Source organism: Anabrus simplex, chromosome 1 (genome assembly GCF_040414725.1).
Source record: "Anabrus simplex isolate iqAnaSimp1 chromosome 1, ASM4041472v1, whole genome shotgun sequence".
Lineage (NCBI taxonomy): Eukaryota > Metazoa > Arthropoda > Insecta > Orthoptera > Tettigoniidae > Anabrus > Anabrus simplex.
In genome coordinates this window covers 189,099,314-189,119,218 of record NC_090265.1, presented here as the reverse complement: position 1 = coordinate 189,119,218, position 19,905 = coordinate 189,099,314, and the positions used below count along the sequence as shown (strand labels likewise).

General features: G+C 37.9%; 1 protein-coding gene across 1 annotated transcript in view; it reads left to right on the top strand.

Moving 5' to 3' along the window:
- Nucleotides 1-19,905, top strand: part of LOC136885511 (intermembrane lipid transfer protein Vps13) — a 1,358,975-nt gene that overhangs the window by 657,501 nt on the left and 681,569 nt on the right. The window contains exon 25 of the mRNA XM_067158109.2: nucleotides 2,444-2,670. Within this exon, the coding sequence (XP_067014210.2) occupies nucleotides 2,444-2,670 (227 nt within the window). The remainder of the gene's footprint in view (nucleotides 1-2,443; nucleotides 2,671-19,905) is intronic.

Genomic DNA, 19,905 nt, shown 5'->3' with positions numbered 1-19,905 from the left:
GAAGAAATGGGGTTTCCGTTTATCTGCTGACTGTGACTGCGGAGCGGAGGAGCAGACAATGGAACACATTGTTCAGGAGTGCCCATTTTGAGCATTTAACAGTGATATGAGGCTTCTACACCAAGTGACCCCGAGTGCTCTGGACTGGTTGTCAAATTTGGACATTTCCATTTGATAATAGATATTTTGTTTACTTGTAAAGCCATACGATATATATATATATATATATATATATATATATATATATATATATATATATATAACACTAATATACCCAGGACAATCAAATTTGGAAGAACACAGTTCATTTGAATTACTTCACAAGTGAAAAATAGTATTTTAAAAATAAGAAATACCTAAAGACAAATTGAAATTAATAATGTAGTCCAAACAAAACTTAAAGAAAGACAATTTAGTGGGAGTAGTGTGAAGGGAACATTGATATACAATTGTAAAGATCCCAGGTTCCCAGCAATGTACTTCCAGGAGTACTGTACTTCCCTGAAAATTTCTTCGAGTGTGCAACACTGTGTACCAGCCAGTACGAGACCTACCAATGAGATAAAAATGAAGATTTGAAATCTCTTCTTACACCAATGGCAATTAAAATATTTTTTGGTATTCATTGCATACTACGTTGCATAAAAATGTCCACAGTGAGGCTGGCATGGAGTTCAAGAATTGGTATGGATTCCATAACCATTTTTGTAATGGTTAAGAACCAGCACGTAGCATTTTTTTTAAAGTATTCACTTGGTCTGAATTTTTTTGAAAAATTCAGACCAAGTGAATACTTCAAAACAGGAAATAATATTAGAGAATGAAATAGAATGAATAGAGAAGTAAAGATAATGTAATGCTCGAGGGTGTACAATTAGAAACAGTAACCAGTATCAGTATCTTGGATCCATAATATCAAGTGACAATAGAATACAGCTTGAATTAAATAACCGTATTCAGAAATCCAGTCAATTTCATCAGTACCGGGCGAGTTGGCCGTGCACGTAGAGGCGCGTGGCTGTGAGCTTGCATCCAGGAGATAGTAGGTTCGAATCCCACTATCGGCAGCCCTGAAGATGGTTTTCCGTGGTTTCCCATTTTCACACCAGGCAAATGCTGGGGCTGTACCTTAATTAAGGCCACGGCCACTTCCTTCCAATTCCTAGGTCTTCCCTATCCCATCGTCGCCATAAGACCTATCTGTGTCGGTGCGACGTAAAGCCGCTAGAAAAAAAATTTTTATCAGCAAGTTCGATATCTGCTCTGGATTAAAAAAGTGCCTTTGTCCCTATATTGACTTATTGGTTGGAAACGTGCACAATTACCAAAAAATATGACAGCAGGCTTCAGAAATAAAGTTTCTCAGAAGCATGCTTCAAAAGACTAGGAAAGACAAAGTAAGAAATGAGAAGATTAGAGAACAAGCTGGAATAAATCAGTCCCTGAAGGAGACCGTAACGAGGGCATGTTTGCGATGGTTTGGTCACGTCAAACGTATGACAGAATTTTTGTTTGCAAAACAGTGGTTGCTTATTGAGATTACTGGAAAGAGACCTGTTGGAAGACCTAGGAGGGGATGGCTGGACCATGAAAGAAATCACATCCAAAGGAATCAGCTGGTATGAAGTCTTGAAGGAGCAGTGGTACATGAATAGACTAAAATGGAGAGCGCTTGTAAACCACACCTGGGAAGCTGGAGTGGAAAATTGATGATGATGATGATGATGATGAATGAAATAGTTCTGTTTTGGGCATAAGAATTAATACATTTTGAACAAGCTATGATATATTTTTTGTAATTTTTCTTGACATCTTAAAATAATTTTTAAGAAATTGTGACTTTGCAGGCCCCTATTTGGAATCCCCTGCTCTGAAGGAAATAAACTTTCTTCTGCTTATCTCACTTACTTCTGGGGAACTGGAGGCATTCAGGCTCATTTAGCTTTTGCCCAGGGGTTTAAGGCTGGATGTCTTTCTGATGCCACGCCATTTTTGAAATGAAAATCTCAACCCAGAATTTACCAGCATTCAAACTTCAGCCTTCTGGATGGGTAGCCAGCAGCTAAGCCACTGTGCTAATTATGCCTCCTATAAAGGAAATGGAATGTAATTTTCATATTCTTATGTGTAGAACTTGGTAACCCCCACCATAGGATATTACACTTAGAAAATCATGACTGTCATCAATAATTGAGTCCAGTCATATTAATTTATTGTTATTATTATTATATTTATTAATTAATTTATTCTGTATTTAGTAAAGAAACTTATATCTCATTTCTTAAGTGGAAAATATAACTGTCTTATACAGATATATTCTTCTATTTCTTAGAGACAGAACTTTGTCATCTATCAGAAAGTTTGGTTTTACATGTGAATGATTTTTGTGTTTAATATTTTTAGATTTATTCCTTGGCTGTCATTTCCATTCTTTTTCTTTCAGGTTGCAGTGAATCCCCGAATGGTTCCCTTTCTAGATCTATTAGTTGGACACTGAAATTGAATATGTCTCATCTTAAAGTTATCCTTGGTCTGAAAGAGGGCAGGGTTGCTGATTTTATTGTGAGAGGTTTTGATGTTATTTTTAGCAAGAATATGAATCTTGAAATGGCTTTCAGAATCAAAGATGTCATAGTGAGAGATCTTAGTTCCAGTACAGCTCATCAGAAGGTAATTTTATTAATTAATATTACAGCTATAACTCTTAAAATCACTGGCATGTAATTTTTAATTTAAAAAGGAAAAATAGTTAAATTCATGTTGAAGTGATCAAAATTGAAACAAAATTGGGTTATTAACAATGATTACAAAGGATTTTCTGATACTGATCTCAAGATTATTTCATCTCATCCAACAATGGGACGTTACCTCTACCCATTACTATAAAAGTGTGCAGTAACGATCTCAATGGCTGTCTGATTCCATAACCAGCCTGTGTTCCAGTTAACATCCTCCAACTAAAATATTTAGCAGAATTACTTTAAAGCATCACTAATAAAAGATAAAAACAACAAACTTTAAACTTACTTCATGCAGACTCATTTATTTATGAATTTACATTGTGTTTTCAGTTTTCATTTCAAAGTTACAGTGTAGGTTTCAGATGTCCCATTATTTTTCTGTAATTCCTCTTTACAAGTGAAAGAAATAAATAGCCCATTTGAGCGTGAAATAGGGTGCAAACTATATATTATAAAATGTGGAAGAAATTCTGTTCATTATGTAAACAAAGTGTTTGACAGTCAGTGACAATAACAGTGTCAAAACACAATAAAATACAATAATGTTACTGTTAAAATTAAACTGGAATGTGCTAGAAATAGGGCAAATAAAATGCATGCAAAGAAACAAGAAAAGTCATCAGCAGCATCCAAATCTGGAAAAGAATATACACAGGCAAAATATATGCATGCTTATATGCTTTTTATGCTTCAGAAACCTCCAATTTACATCATAAAAATTTAAAGAAACAATCAAACATACGTGAAGAAAATGGTATAAGCAAGTAGAGAAAGACTTCACTGAAATAGGATCACCAAATCTGCAGGATAGAAATGTAATCAGGAAAATTGTTCACACAATGGGATTTGAGGAAGATGAGAAGAAACCAACATGACTTACTTGGTCGGAGGAATAGAAATTACAACAGTCTATGAAAATGAAGAACTACTGGGCAAGGAAGAAAAAGCTCAACAAGTGTTAATTCCATGTGGTTCTAAGTGACCCATTCATACAGAAGAAGCATGCACATGAAATATACAATAGAAAAATGAGCATGCAAACCACATTTTAATTTCAAATAGGAGATCCACTTTACATATTAACATCACATAAGGTAGGTAATTTAGATCTAAACTCATATATTCATTTTAAAGATCTATTCTCCTCATCTTGGTATCATGTAGCTCAGGTTTACCTATAAGAAAATATTAAATATGGTATCTAACTTAAGCATGTGAATAGTTGTAGAATATGGAGAATTCTATGCTACTGTAATTTGAAATATACATTCTTCTGAAGACATTAAACTTACGATAATGTCAATATCAATTTTGTGGTACTGGTTTTCCGTGGTTTCCCATTTTCAAACCAGGTAAATGTTGGGGCTGTACCTTAATTAAGGCCACGGCCGCTTCGTTCCAACTCCTGGGCCTTTCCCATCACATCGTCACCATAAGACCTATCTGTGTCGGTGTGACGTAACAAAATAGTAAAAACAATAAATTTTGTGGTAAGCTTAGATAATAATAATGATGTGTGGCCTCTGAAGAGGCCTGGTGCAGGTCCTTTGAATTGACACCTGTAGGCAACCTGCACATCGTGATGATGAAATAATGTTGAAGAAGGCACATACTCCCAGTTCCCATGCATCATGGTTGAAATTCCCGACCTTGCCGGGAATAAAACCCTGAACCCCTGAGACCAAAGGCCAGCATGCTAACCATTTAGCCATGTAGCAAGGATACATCAGTAATAGCTATCATCGCGGCTTACTGCTTCCACCATTGCATCGTGGTTCATTTCCAAAGACCCTATGCTGATCACGCTTACTATTTCACATTCGAGAACTATATTAATTAAGCGTTGAGGGTGAATGCTTAGCCAAATCTTTGAAAGGACATTCAGTTGATGTTTGTGCACTTCAGGAAACCCATATAGCAGATAACATCCAGTTACAAATGAGGGGAAAATTCCTGGGATTCAAGCTATTAGCCTCTCTTAATCACTCAAAATATGGGTTAGCTACTTATGCAAGAAATAACATCTGCAGTTATCAAGTGATAGCTTCAAGTTCAGGTAATGATGTATTCTCTCACACAATCAACATTGGCAGTGTTGCAATGTCAATCTTTACAAACCTCCTGGTATCATCTGGCCAACTCCACCACTTTCCACCCAACAACATCCATGTGCTGTTGTAGGGGACTTCAATAGCCATCATATTCTATGGAGATATAAGAACTACCAAAATGGAGATGCACTTAGTGATTGGAGGAAACGAAAAACATGAAGTTTATCTATGGTGCTAAAGACAGAGCCACTTTCCACTCTGCTTCATGGAACAAATCACATACACCTAATCTCAGCTTCATTCTCAGAGCTCATACCACCAAATGAGACTCAAAGTATTTGATAGATTTCCAGATAGCCAACAGATGCCTATAATTCTCCAGGTAGGAATGTATGTATGTATGTATGTGTCATCCAGTCACACCGTAAGCGAAGATGGAATTTTAAGGAGGCAGACTGGGCTAAATCCTCCAGACAAACCAACTCAGATATAAGATGGATCAAGCCAATGTACACCTATGGAAGATTCATTGGGATAAAAAAAAAAGTGCCGCCAAACGCTGCATACCCAGAGGTTATAGCAGACAGTATGTTCCGGGCTTGAACGAAGACGCTGAGTGGTTTCTTAAAGAATTTGAACACAGTGGTGAAGCTGACACTGCCACCCAGCTGCTCCATTTATTAGATGAAAATAGGAAGAAAGTATGGGAAGAGACTGTGGAGTCCCTTGATCATACCTACAGAAGGCATGACAGAATACCGAGGGAAAAGATGTTAGCTGTACTAGTGGACTATGGGATTAAGGGTAAATTATTAAAAGCAATCAGAGCATTTATGCTGACTATTGGGCTTCAGTGAGAATTGATGGTAGCATGAGTTCTTGGTTCAAGGTACTTAGAGAGGTTAGACAAGGCTGTAATTTTTGCACCTTTATTGTTCAACGTTTACATGAATCATCTACTGAAAGGTATAAAAGGGGCATGGGGGATTCAGTTAGATTCCGATTAGCAGTATTGTGTAAGAATGAAGTCAACTCCTGGATGAAACTATCTCTACACTGGTCTGTATTCAGACCAAATTTGCTTTATGGGAGTAAAAGCTGGGTATACTCAGGATATCTTATTCATAAGCTAGAAGTAACAAACATGAAATTAGCGAGAATGATCGCGAGTGCAAACAGGTGGGAGCAGGGTACTCAGAATAAGTTAGGAATGAATTTGAATGATGAAGCTGTACGCATAAAGCGTCTTTGATAATGTGGCATGTGTAGCGTGAGGAGCAAGGTAGGTTACCTAGGAGAGTAACGGTCTCGGCCATGGATAAGAGAAATAGAGTGAGACTGAGATGATGGTGGTTAGATTCAGTTTCCAATGATTTAAAAATAAGAGGTAGGTATTGTATTAAACAAGGAAAAATAAAACCAAGAATAATTGGTTCAAAGAAGTCCTCGATGAGTTAGGCTTGACAATGCAGCAAATTGAAGACCGAGAAGAGACTTGAGGCTTAAACTAAAAACTTTTACACGCAAACGGTACACCATAACTGACGAAGAAGGGGCAGACAGGTTGGAAAGAATGTGGAGACGTTCTGGGAGCAGAAGAAGAAATATAAGCCAAATTTGTAGTTGATGTTCTTAAGACTTAAATGTATATGGATGGATTAAAGTGCTCCAATGTGGCATGAAATAACTTTTTAAAAACAAGACTGCAGATTTAGTTATAAAAAGGATTGTGGTGCATTTATTAAATTCATAGAGGTTTGTAAACTGAATGCTGAAAGGCATAACAGTCTATCATGAAGTATGTATGTATGTATGTATGTATGTATAATTAGATGAACAGTTTCACATCTGGGAACGATTCTTACCTTCAGAAATCATACCCACTGAACCAGGAAAGCTTGGTCTTTATCAGATTGCTGGACACATCCAAAACTACCATTAGACCATTGGATAATATGGCCAAGTATATGATCTGTGTCTCAAAAAAAAAAAAAAAAAAAAAAAAAAAAAAAAAAAAAAACCACCTTAAAAGAAAAGTCAAAACTCACCAGAATCCTCAAAATGTTCAGTCCCTTTTCAGCTAGAAGATACTACAGATGCTCTCAAGCATAAAACAAGGGGAAGCTCCAGGTATTGATGGAATTTACCCCGAGTTTCTACTGCATTGTGGACTAGATACAATCAAATGACTTGCCACCTTCTTCTCAAACATTTTGGAGACTGGCAACCTACCACCACTTCTCATGAAAACCAAAATAATAGTGATTCCCAAGTCCAACAAAAATTCATCAAAAGAATTATTGCCATATAGAACTAGGGGAGGATCAAGAGGTATTGGACGGCGGCTGGTGTCGGACAATCACAGATGTCTTTGTTAGCAACATGTGGTAGAACGTGTTTAGTTACAGATCCGTGAACATTTGTGAAGGGTGGGTATATCCTATTCAGTCGAGAGGCAGGGTCGTTTATAAGTGGTGGTGTATTTTTGTCCTTTGTCTGATTTTCGGCTGGCACGGATTTATTTTTACCAAGAAGTAGCAAGTAAGTTGTATTGAATTTTAAGTACATTAGCAGAAACAGTATTGTAATGGTTGTCAAGTCCGCCATGCTAACTCGCTACGCGCCGGGGCCGTCACCCATCGCCCCACCCCTCTTACGCTCGAGCGCGCCAATCCGTGAGCAACACTCAAGCACTGGGCCGGCCCTTCTCACTTCTATCTGCGGTCGCGCCGCAGCGAACTACAGAAATGACTGGAAGACTAATCTGGAGTCTTCTACTTCGCGAGGTCCCTCGATCCATCGAACATCCGGACTGTTCCAGAAGGGCTGGCGCAGGTATAAAAGAGCAGTTAGTTGCCTACAGAGTCAGTCAGTGAGAGCTAGTCAGTGAGAATTGGTGAGAGTTAGAGAGTGAGTGAGCGGAGAGCGCAGTCAGTGATAGCCTGGGCTGAGATGTCAGCCTGATCGAGTATCTGTCTATCAGAGCCGAGGACTCGTTCCTGTTTTCCTGGTGTCGTGTGTGTGTGCGTGTTCCTTGAGGCTGGCTGCTGGAGGAGAACCTGGAGTGTTCTGGAGTAGCGATAAGGGAACACTGGGTACCGACGTGTGAAGACTGCGGAGTTCGACGGACAGTGAACAACGGATACTATCCCGACCTGCGAGGCTGACGGGTAGGCTGTGGACCGCGACAGCGCTGAGTGTGACCGAGTGGCTGAGAAAGTGTACTGTAAATAATCGATGACTCTGTGCGCGCGCGCGTGTGCCATTGTAGATGGAACCTAAGAGAAACTAAGACAGAGAGCGCGAACCGTCTGTAAGTGTGTGACCGTGTACGTGTGTAAGTTGTAAGCTCGGCTATCGTCTGTATGTGTGTAAATCTGTAATTGTAGTGCGTACTTAATAAATCTTAGAAATAGGTTGCTACCAGGTGCTGTGCCCATTTATTTATTTATCTACCCCGCCAACACATTACAGTATTCCTTACTCTGTAATATCCTGGGTTTAGAATCAGTTTCTTTTCAAATGTTCTTCTTCAGTTCCTGTTGTTACTTTAGGGAGTCATTCGGGCAGTATCGGACACGACACTGGTGTGTGGTATCGGACATCATAGGTTGCAGTTCCGTCCAGGTTACTGATAGTGCCATCCTTTGTTTCAGGTAAACATGGGGAAAATACGAAGACAATGGGGATAAGGCAATACGATATTAGCTGTGAAAAGTGTCACGGACAATAACATGAGTAATAGAAGGGTCAGTCAACGTTTCTCTGTTCGAAAAAGCGCGCTAGGTGATAGAATTAAAGCACTTGGTGCTGGTAAAGAGATTCCTATAAAAGTTTGTACGGCAAACAGTGGGACTTATCAGAGAACGTTCTCAGATGAAGAAGGAACTCTTCTTTTGCTTCCATGCTACATCCTGTCTGTGGAGCATACACCAATACTATCTTCAGTAGTTCCTTGTTTACCTGTACATACATATCAAGACCCTAGACAGCCAGCTCATGCCACTCAAGAAAACAGAATTTTTAAAACTTGTGTATCAATTTGCTGAGTCATTGGAAGTTGAACATAGGTTTAATAAAATGAAAATGATGGCAGGAAAGACTTTTCTTATGATTTTATAAGGAAGCACCAGGACCTCAGTTTGAGGGCGGCTGAGTCTACCAGCCTGCAGCGAAGAGTAGGCTTCAACAAATAGGAAGTGGACAAATGTTTTGATCAATTAAATGATCTTATGACAAAATACTGCTGCTAAACTGAAGACCAGGAACAATATCATTCAGAAACTTGCAGGTTCTACATGGGGAGCATCAGCATCCACTCATAGGTCGTCAGCACGGGGACTGGTATACTCTACAGCCGAGTATTGTTCTTCTGTTTGGCTGAATAGCCCTTATGTTAAGAATATTGATGTTGTTCTGAATCAGACGATGCGCATTGTCAGCAGCGCAGTCAGATCTACTCCTCTTTTCTGGTTACCAGTCTTGAGCCACATAACATCTCCAAGGATTCGCAGACAAAACAACCTAATTCGCGAGTTCAAGAAGATAACAATGAACCCAAGTCTTCCCATTCATGAAGACATGGTTATTAGGTATGGACGTCTGAAGTCAAGATCTCCGCCCATTCAGACTGCAAGGGAAATCAATAGGAACTTTAACGGTGTACCGTTTTCATCGTCCTGATAACGGAATAAAGGATGTCATACGATGTTAAAGTTTGCCATGCACGGTAATGAGATCGCAAAGATTATGTAATTGAGCCATACATCTAAAAAGAACGAATATATTAAGTGAAATAGGCCGTGATTTCAGAATATATATAATACGGACGCATAAAATCAAGGAGGCCATGCATGTGACGGCAAAGATGTTCATTTGGCGAATTAAGTATGCCTAGGTCATGGAGTGGGACGTAAAGTTATAAAGGATCCATGCGGCCGTGATAAAAAAAATAATAGAAAGTTTTTAAAATTGTTAAAAAAGAGGAAGTGAGTGAACAATAAAAAATATTCGGTACGCAAAACTTCGAAGTAAATTTCTCCACGAAAAAAAATAATCCTCGCGGAAAGAAGAAGGGAGATATTTCAATTAATAAGAGCTGAAGAACCTGCACAGTGCAGAAATTTTAGAATTACGCCTATATCTGATCAAATATCGAGGCGGAAAGTCAGAAGAAGTTGAATAGTATCCGGACAGTAGTCGGAATATAGACCGAAGGCCGTTACGAAATACCAAGTCAAATTTAACGTATTATAGGTTGATTGGCTGGATAAAAAAAAAAATTAAAAGCTAATTTGATGATTTTACCTGTTAAAATCTGTCACAAGGAATTGACATTGAATTTCTGACATAATAACCTGAAACAAAAATATAATCTAGATTCTTTGTAGAACATTCTGAAGGATATGGACGTGATATTAATTGCCATATTGGAAATGTTTCTTTCACATATGACTAACGGCTACAACATGAGAGGCTAAATCGGAGATGGAGCCGACTTTCCGACGTAGACCGCCCAGCTGTTCCTGCTAACCCGAGTTTTGAGACTACAACCTGATGGTGACGTAACGGATGTTGGGGACTTTCTACACAACCCTAAGATGACAACATCGGAGCCTAACCTGGTCATCTAACATCAGCAGCCGCAAGCTAAGTTCCAAAGAATTATTTTATTATCTTGAAACTAATGTGTCGTAGACGTAGTATTTAAATATTTGTAGTGAACATTGGTATGTTGCTTGTAACGGAGTTCTTCGTGATGAAATCTCAGTCGATACTATCTTTGCAATGAGATTATCCTAGTTGATTTATCATTATGGGAGTAGGTATTTCTTCCAGAGTTTATAATCAATGTCATAGTATAGGACTGTTTATAATTGAACAAGGAGAGATTTAAAGTGATGTTTTCAACCATTATGGGATTGAAACAACGTATACAAAGAGACATATCCCAGTCGTAATGTTTTAAAGAAGATAGTTGGTTTTTGAGTAACTTAGATCTGGTTACTATTACGACGCGATGGCATGTGAGTAAATATTAACTTGTTTAGTTTATACATGTGTTTCATTTACAGGATAATGTGTTCATGTGTATGACAAATGAAACTTAACCCAGAAATGTACCGTTGCAGTACATTAATGATATGTTAAGATGATTTGCCACCTAGTTGGAAATGATAAATGTTTACGTAGGGAAGTTACGATTTGAGTGACATGTTGATGTGGTTTTACGAATAATTATTCGCTGAGATATATTTATGGGAATGAATGACGAGATATTATGATAATTAATATTGGTAAATGGAGAGATAGATATGCTTATGGATAATTTTGGTGGTAAATACGACATATTACTGGCCAATGGTGATGTTTGACATATGCGGCAAGATATTAAAATGGTAATGCGAGATATATTGGGTTAGTGGTACATGAATACAATGAAATACATCGTAGATTTCGTATGTGGGTTACCGTAAACTGTCTTCAGATTAAATATCCAAATAAGAAATAAATAAGGGGAAACTTGTTGTCTTCATAAAGAATATGTCAACGTTGTACTGAATGTTATTTGAAGTTTGGTATCAAGAATGTCTTTAATTGATAGAGCAACTTCATAATTTGAATCTCTACCACAATTAAATAAAATAGGTTACCAAATACATTCCTACGAATTTTATGATACTTGTTTGGTCATTGGTGAAACAATAAATCATGATAGGTATAATTTCTATTTGAACTACAATAATAATTGTTCTTTATACGATACCTACATTTAATTTTAGGATGTTATGTGAATATTTTAACCAAATGACATGGTCAAAGTGACCAATATTTTTCATTTAATGATCGATATATATTTGAAATAGCCATTTTGAGCTGTTATATACTTGGAACTTACTTGCGACTGCTGACGTTATAATATTGGAAGATATACATTTGTTAGTGACAGAATATCAATTTAATATCGACGAAAATAAGCATTTTTTTTTTTTTTAGAAAGAAACAAGAGCTGATGGACTCAGATTAAGCATATTTATTATGAAGTTTACTAAGGCTTAGGGACTTAATTTTTTAACCCATATTAATTTTTTCTGCTTATCAATTAATTGTCATTATTATTATGAGATAATTAATTTCAGAGAATATTAAACTACATCTTCAACAGATAGAATATGTACCTACGATTTATGTGATTAAGAGAATTTATTCTTTATTTTTATGATGCGGATAATAAGTGCAAGAGGATCAGTTGAATCAGATTGTAGATAGATTAAATTTAAATTTTTCCATATAGAGAGGAGGAAGATAATTGATGTAAATAAATGTTATCAGATTTTCTTTTATGATTCTAGAATCATGAAATAAACTATAGATTATTCAATTTAGAGGTTATTATTGAAGATAGGCTAATATCATTATAGTATAGATGATTTTGAATTAATTAATTTTTAAAAAAATTTCTTTTCTTGTCTTCGAATGATTGGACTTGGACAACTTGACATTGATTCCGGTGGATGGAAGGTATCGATGGTAATTTATTAAAAAGGAAATGCGGTTTCCCAATTAACCTCACGCAAAAATAATACTATTAACAGATGCATTTTAATTATTCCTGAGAGGTGTCGCGTGGCAATTTAAGGATTATCCTATCGATAAATGTGATAAGAGAAATGAAGATTGCGATATCGCTTAAATTTTATGATGCGGTTACTGTTTATTCAACGAATGTTAGAAGCGAGCATAGCTACCGACACTTAGCGTCGTTTTTTATTAAATGCATTGGTCCATTTAATGATCCGTAGAAGTGATGGTTGGATGAGGGAAAAATAGCCGGAGCAATTGATTGGTCGCCCAATATGGTGCAAGAAAGAAACCCCCTCAGGATGGTGCAACGGTTCTGATGAATGGCAATTGGAGTGGACCAACACTGCTCCAGATGAATGGGAGACCCTCTTTAGTCGCCAACACCCACCACCTGGTTTTAATCTCCCCAGAAGAACTTGGGTTCTTCTCAACAGAGTCCGTACCAATCATGGATCATGGACAATGTGGGTCATTGTTGCATATGTAGGGTATGCGCTCCTCCCCTGAGTGCGACTGTGGTGAGAAGAAACAGACCATCCATCATATTGTCACCGAATGTCCTAGGAGGTCATACTCCGGTCAGCTGAAGGAGTTTGTGTGTGCTTCTGACGGGGTTGTACAATGGTTGGATATCTTAGATTTGAGTTTTTTATGAGCTGTTTTAGAGATTGGTTGATTGTTTAAGGTGTTATATTTTTGAATATTTGTATGTAGAGTTATGTACTAGCCATAAGCTAAATAATAAATAACGCTGATGAGTGTGATATTTGCAGAATGGCTAAACATTAATTTGTCATATTTTGAATGTGAAAAATCTCTTTCTGTTAAAGAGATTGACCGTCCGATACCACCCCCCATTTTTCAAACATACGAGTGTATAATGACTTCATAGGGACCTCAAGGGAGATAGGGTCACCTTCCCTATCCTTCACGTGAGTAATTCTTGTCTGGTGCATCGACGGTGCGGGGGTAGGTATCCTCCACATCAGTAGGCCGGTGTGAAGGAGAGCTAAGTTCAGGCAGAGACCCAGTCTCACTGAGTATAATGTAGAACACATGCCCAGGGTTTACAGGTAAAGACCTTAACAGCATTGTAGGCAATGAAGGAGACCTTCAGAATGGCAAAGATGGTGGATGAGGCAACCCATATTCTCTGGGGAAAATTAGAAGAGGAAACCACTGCCTTGTGCACGAGACGGATCTTCAAAGGCTAAGGGAGTAAACCCCATTATCATGATCCCATCTCCAACAATATGTGTTTCCAGTTCATTGAGGAACTCTTCTTTTGCTTCCATGCTACATCCTGTCTGTGGAGCATACACCAGTACTATCTTCAGTAGTTCCTTGTTTACATGTATGCGCATTATTATAATTTACATGTATGTGCATTATTATAATTCTTTCATTTACATCACGCTGTACGTCAAATACTTTGGGATGAAACATTTCCGTTAGTTTCCAAGATCTGCTTGTACAAAATATATCTAGTACCTATATTGACGTATGGCTGGGAAGCAGCAACACTCCTGGACCAACAAAGAGTCATCTTCAGGCAACAGAAATGAAGTTCCTCTGTTCTTGTCTACAAAAACCAAAAATGGATAAAATAAGGAATGTGGATATCCAACAACAGCTTGGATTGGAAAGAAGCTTGCTGGAGTCTCTAGAAGTGAAGAGATTGCAATGGTATGGTCACATGAAAAGAATGAACCCTCACAGGACTCCTCGAACATACTTTGAACACAGTGTTCCTGGAAAGAGACCAAGAGGAAGACCTCGTGATGTTTGGGAAAAACAGATAATGAAGGACCTTGAAATTAGAGATGTTAACTGGTGTCTCATATATGAGCATCATCTGTGGATGGATAGAACAAACTGGAGGAGGCTCGTTCACAACCACACCCGGCTTGCTGGAGTGAAGATATGAAGATGATGATGATGATGACGACGATGACGAATTTACATACTCAGGCCAGTCAGTTTGACATGCATTGCATATAAGCTTTGGGAATGCATTCTTTCTGTTTATATTAGACATGTTTGTGAAATTAATAACTAGTTTGATAGAAGGCAGTTTGGGTTTAGGAAAGGTTATTCCACTGAAGCTTGACTTGTAGGATTCCAGCAAGATATAGCAGATATCCTGGATTCAGGAGGTCAATTAGACTGTATCGCGATTGACCTGTCTAAGGCATTTCATAGGGTAGATCATGGGAGACTACTGGAAAAAATGAGTGCAATTGGACTTGACAGAAGAGTGACTGAATGGGTGGCTGTTTCTAGAAAATAGAACTCAGAGAATTAGAGTGGGCAAAGCTTTATCTGACCCTGTAATAATTAAGAGGGGAATTCCTCAAGACATTATTATTGGACCTTTATGTTTTCTTATATATGTATCAATGATATGTATAAAGAAGTGGAATCGGAGATAAGGCTTTTTGCAGATGATGTTATTCTGTACAGAGTAATAAATAAGTTTCAAGATTGTGAGCAACTGCAAAATGACCTTGATAATGTTGTGAGATGGACAGTAGGCAATGGTATGGTGATAAACGGGTTAAAAGTCAGGTTGTGAGTTTCACAAATAGGAAAAGTCTTCTCAGTTTTAATTACTGTGTTGATGGGGTGAAAATTTCCTTTGGGGATCATTGTAAATACCTAGGTATTAATATAAGGAAAGACCTTCATTGGGGTAATCACATTAATATGATTGTCAATAAAGGGTACAGATCTCTGCACATGGTTATGAGAGTATTTAGGGGTTGTAGTAAGGATGTAAAGGAGAGGGCATATAAGCCTCTGGTAAGACCCCACTAGAGTATGGTTCCATTGTATGGGACCCTCACCAGGGTTACTTGATTCAAAAACTGGAAGAAATCCAAGAAAAACAGCTCGATTTGTTGTGGGTGATTTCTGACAAAAGAGTAGCGTTACAAAAATGTTGCAAAGTTTGGGCTGGGAAGACGTGGGAGAAAGGAGACGAGCTGCTCGACTAAGTGGTATGTTGCAGGTTATAAATTTCATTTTTTGTCCGTGCATTCCAGTAGAGAACTCTCAACTGTTTGGGGCGTGCTTGTCTGTTGTTTGGGGCCATTATTCACAGAAAGAAAGAACAGCAGACATAATGACTTCCAGTTTGTCAGTAGGGGTGGGGGCTTGTTTGAGCTTCTGTAACGTGTTTTTAATAAGATTAATAATGTCTCGAAATGAGGGTTCTTTAAAATTTGTATCATAAGTGGTATGTTCCGAGCTGTCAGTGGAGAAATGGCGTGGGATGACATTAGTAGATGAATATGAAGATAAAGTTGGAATTCAAAAGGACAAATTGGGGCAAATATTCGTTTATAAGAAGGGGAGTTAGGGATTGGAATAACTTACCAATGGAGACGTTCAGTATATTTCCACTTTCTTTGCAATCATTTAAGAAAAGGCTAGGAAAACAAGAGATACTGAATGTGCCATCTGGGCGACTGCCCTAAATGTGTATCAGTAGTGATTGACTGATTGATTGAAGTGGAGAAGAAGAGTGGGACAATTTGAGACAGACATTTGTAAAAGCAGCAACTGAGGTATACAGGAAAACAAAAGTAAAGGTTAAGGGAAAGGAGACACGGTGGTGGACAGACAAAATTAAAACAGAAATAAAAGAAAGAAACAAATTGAAGTAAGAAATGGATAAGGAAAAGCAAAAAACATATCATAGGGATGAGAATAAGACAGAAAGGTTAATGTGGAATACAAAAGATCGAAACTGCAAGTAAAGAGGAGTATCAAGGAAGAAAAGGAGAAATGTTCGGGAGAGTTTACGCACAAAATTTAGCAAGATAGTCAAGGAAATCAGAAACTATTATACAGCATAATAAAATCGAAAAGAATAAATCAAGGAAAAATCAAGGCATTAGAGAGAGAAGATGGATCCATAGTACATGAAGAAAAGGGTCTTCAGAAGGTGATGGCAAAGTATTTTGAAAAACGTTATAATGAGAATGACTGCTCAGAGGAAGAAGGAGATAAGAAAATGGAAATAATAGATGGAAAAAAAGAAGAGAACTCGATAACAGGGTTGGAACGTGAAAGGGCAGTGAAAGCAATGGCCAAAAGTAAAGCAAGTGGAAAAGACAAATTCAATGCTGATATGATTAAGGCAGCAGAAAGCATTGGACTACAGTGGCTATACAGAGCCCTGACAAATAGGGGATCTCTCAGCAGCCTATGACACAGTCTGGAGAAGAGGAATTCTTCTCAAACTTATAAAGGCAGTTCCTTGCCTTAAAATAGTCACACTGATTGCTAATATGCTGAGTAACAGGCTATTCTAAGTTTTAATTGAAAATGTTAGGAGCATATTCCATACAATCAATAATGGTCTACCGCAGGGATCCGTCCTATCCCGTCTGCTATTCAACTTGTATACTCATTATCTACCCAAGGACATTATTCATCTATGAAGTTGATATAAATCTTACAGTTCAAGCTACCACATTTGATGAATCTGAGGATATATTAAATGCAGAACTTGGGAAGATGGATGAGTACTTCAGAAAATGGCAGCTCCAGCCAAGTGCCTCAAAATCTGAGGTTGGCACAGTTCACCTTAGTCACCTACAAGCAAACTATAATCCTAGAGTAAAGTTTAGGAATCAATACCTAAAGTACAATAGCTGTCCTATGTACTTAGGTGTGACATTGGACAGGACACTGACCTACCAAAATCATATTGGAAAAACTGCTGCAAAACTGAAAAGTCGTAATAACATACTTAGTAGGTTAGCTGGAGCATCATGGGGTACCAACGCCAGTTCACTCAGGACTACTGCTTTGGCTGTTGTATATTCCCCTGCTGAATATTGTGCAGGCATTTGGTTAAATAGCTCTCACTACCATCTAGTGGATATTCAATTTCACCAAACAATGAGTATCATCTCTGGTACTCTACGTTGTACTCCCTTCCAGAGGTTGCCTGTACTATGTAACATCACTCCACCCCATCTTAGGAGACAGCAAGCTCTTGTTCACCTGTGGTGTAGGATCTTGGAAAATGATGGTCTTCCCAATTCATCATGATGTCAAATGTCGCTCTAAACCAGGATTAAAATCAAGAAAGCCAGCTTGCAAGACGGCAGTAGATCTTACGTCAACCAGGTTCAATCTCCAAAATACCTGGAGAGATGAATAGTTAAACTCAACACCTCATGGCCTACTTTCAATCAGTGATCCCACTACAAGGCTTGCTGGCTTTAATCTACCTCGGACAGTCTGGTAAAGGTTAAACAGGATTCGATGTAGTACTGGTTGAACAGCTGCAGCCCTATATCAATGGGGTTAGATAAATTCTCTTCAATGTGATTGTAGTTTTGAATTGCAACCATCAAGCATATTGTGCAGGAGTGCCCTTTACGTGCATATCCCGGCTTCTTGAATGAATTTCACTCAGCATCTCCAGAAGGAATTAGATGGATTGCAGACCTTTCTCTCCATATTTGAAAAGTGGCCCTAATGCTGTAAATATTATACATGTAACAATATAATTTAATGTAATTCTTCTTGTCTTGTAAGCATCATACACTAAATAATACAGAGCCCTCATTGCCATATGGAAGGATAAAAGGATACTTGAAGATTGGCAACAAGGAAGCATTGTACTATTGTTCAAAACGGGAAATAGGAAGAAATGTGATAATTATAGAGGTAATAATTTCGTGTGGCTATTTCTAGCCGAGTGCAGCCCTTGTAAGGCAGACCCTCCGATGAGGGTGGGCGGCATCTGCCATATCTAGGTAACTGCGTGTTATTGTGGTGGAGGATAGTGTCATGTGTGGTGTGTGAGTTGCAGGGATGTTGGGGACAGCACAAACACCCAGCCCCCGGGCCATTGGAATTAACCAATGAAGGTTAAAATCCCCGACCCGGCCGGGAATCAAACCCAGGACCCTCTGAACCGAAGGCCAGTACGCTGACCATTCAGCCAACGAGTTGGACATTATAGAGGTATAACCCTATTATCACACGGGCTAAAATAATGAAGAAAGTCATAGACAAAAGACTGAGGGATATAATAGAAACACAGTTAGAGGAAGAACAATGTGGCCTTAGACCGAATAAGTTGATATTTACAGTGTGAATGATAATGGAAAAACATCTGAAAAGGAACAGGAAAATCGTATTTGTATTTTTGGGTTTGGAAAAAGCTTATGATACAGTTGAGAGAAAACATGTATGGTAATGCCTATTGAAAAGGAATGTACCAAAATCATTAATTAATTAACAAGATGAAAATTTTATATCATGAGAGTAAAAGCAGTGTACAAGTGGAGAGGGTGACTCTGAAACATTTTATACAATGAAAGGTCTCAAGCAAGGAAGTGCACTGTTGCCATTATTGTTTATTATATTGATGGATGAAATCATAAAACGTGTAAAACAGAGTATTAGTAGTGATGAAGTGAATGCTTTGGTATTTGCAGATGACGTGGTAATTTGGGGAAAGGGAGAAAAGGAAGTATAAAGGTGACTGGACATTTGAAATGAAAATCTGAAGGAGTTTGGAATGGTAATTAGTAAAAAGAAAACTGTAGTCATGCACTGTGGAAAAGAGAAAAAGAGAAGCCAATTGAACATAGATGGAGAACGGTTAGAGAATGTAGAACAGTTTACATATCTGGATAGCATTATTAATGGAAGTAATGAAATCAACCCTGAAATTAATAACAGACTAAGTAAAGGTACAACATTTTATCATCAAGTCAGAGTGCTTTTATGGGATGAAAAAGTACCCAAGAGAATGAAATTAACATTATATAAACAGTATTTCATACCAGTTGTAATATACAGACTAGAAATGCTGGTAACTAATAAGAAACAAGATAGTAAGATCCGAGCAGTAGAAATGAAATTTTTAAGAACATCGGTTAAAAACACAAGAAGAGATAGAATTCAAAGTATTAAAATCAGAGAAGAACTAAATATAGAACCATTAGTACAGAAGATACAGAAAGCAAGACTGAGATGATTCGGACATGTAAAAAGAATGGGAAAGGAACAGGTGGCAGGAAGGGAATTGTTAAGGGAAAGAGACCATTTGTAAGACCGAGAAGAAGGTGGATGGATCAGATTAGGAAGGACATTAGAGAAGCTGGATTGGATGTGGCGGAAGTAATGGAGCAGGAAAAGTGGAAGGACGGAAAGGAGTGAAGGAGGCTTGTTAACCACACCCGGGTGACTAGAGTGGGACATTGATGATGATGATGATGATGATGATGATGATGATAGGATGTCCATGTTTTTAATTGTGATTTAATATATTCTAGTGAGTACGTTAATATAAGAATATAGTTACTTATAAAAATGCATTAGATGATTTTTTCTCATTCCATAAAACAATTACGGCAAAAAAGTTAAACTGTCCAATACCTCCCGACATTCCCTTAAGTATTTATCAAAGGGTGGAGAAGAGTCCACCTATTCAATACCATTAGCTGAATAAGTGGACCTTTCTCTATCCTTTGATAGTGTCATTCCTTGTTTTATGC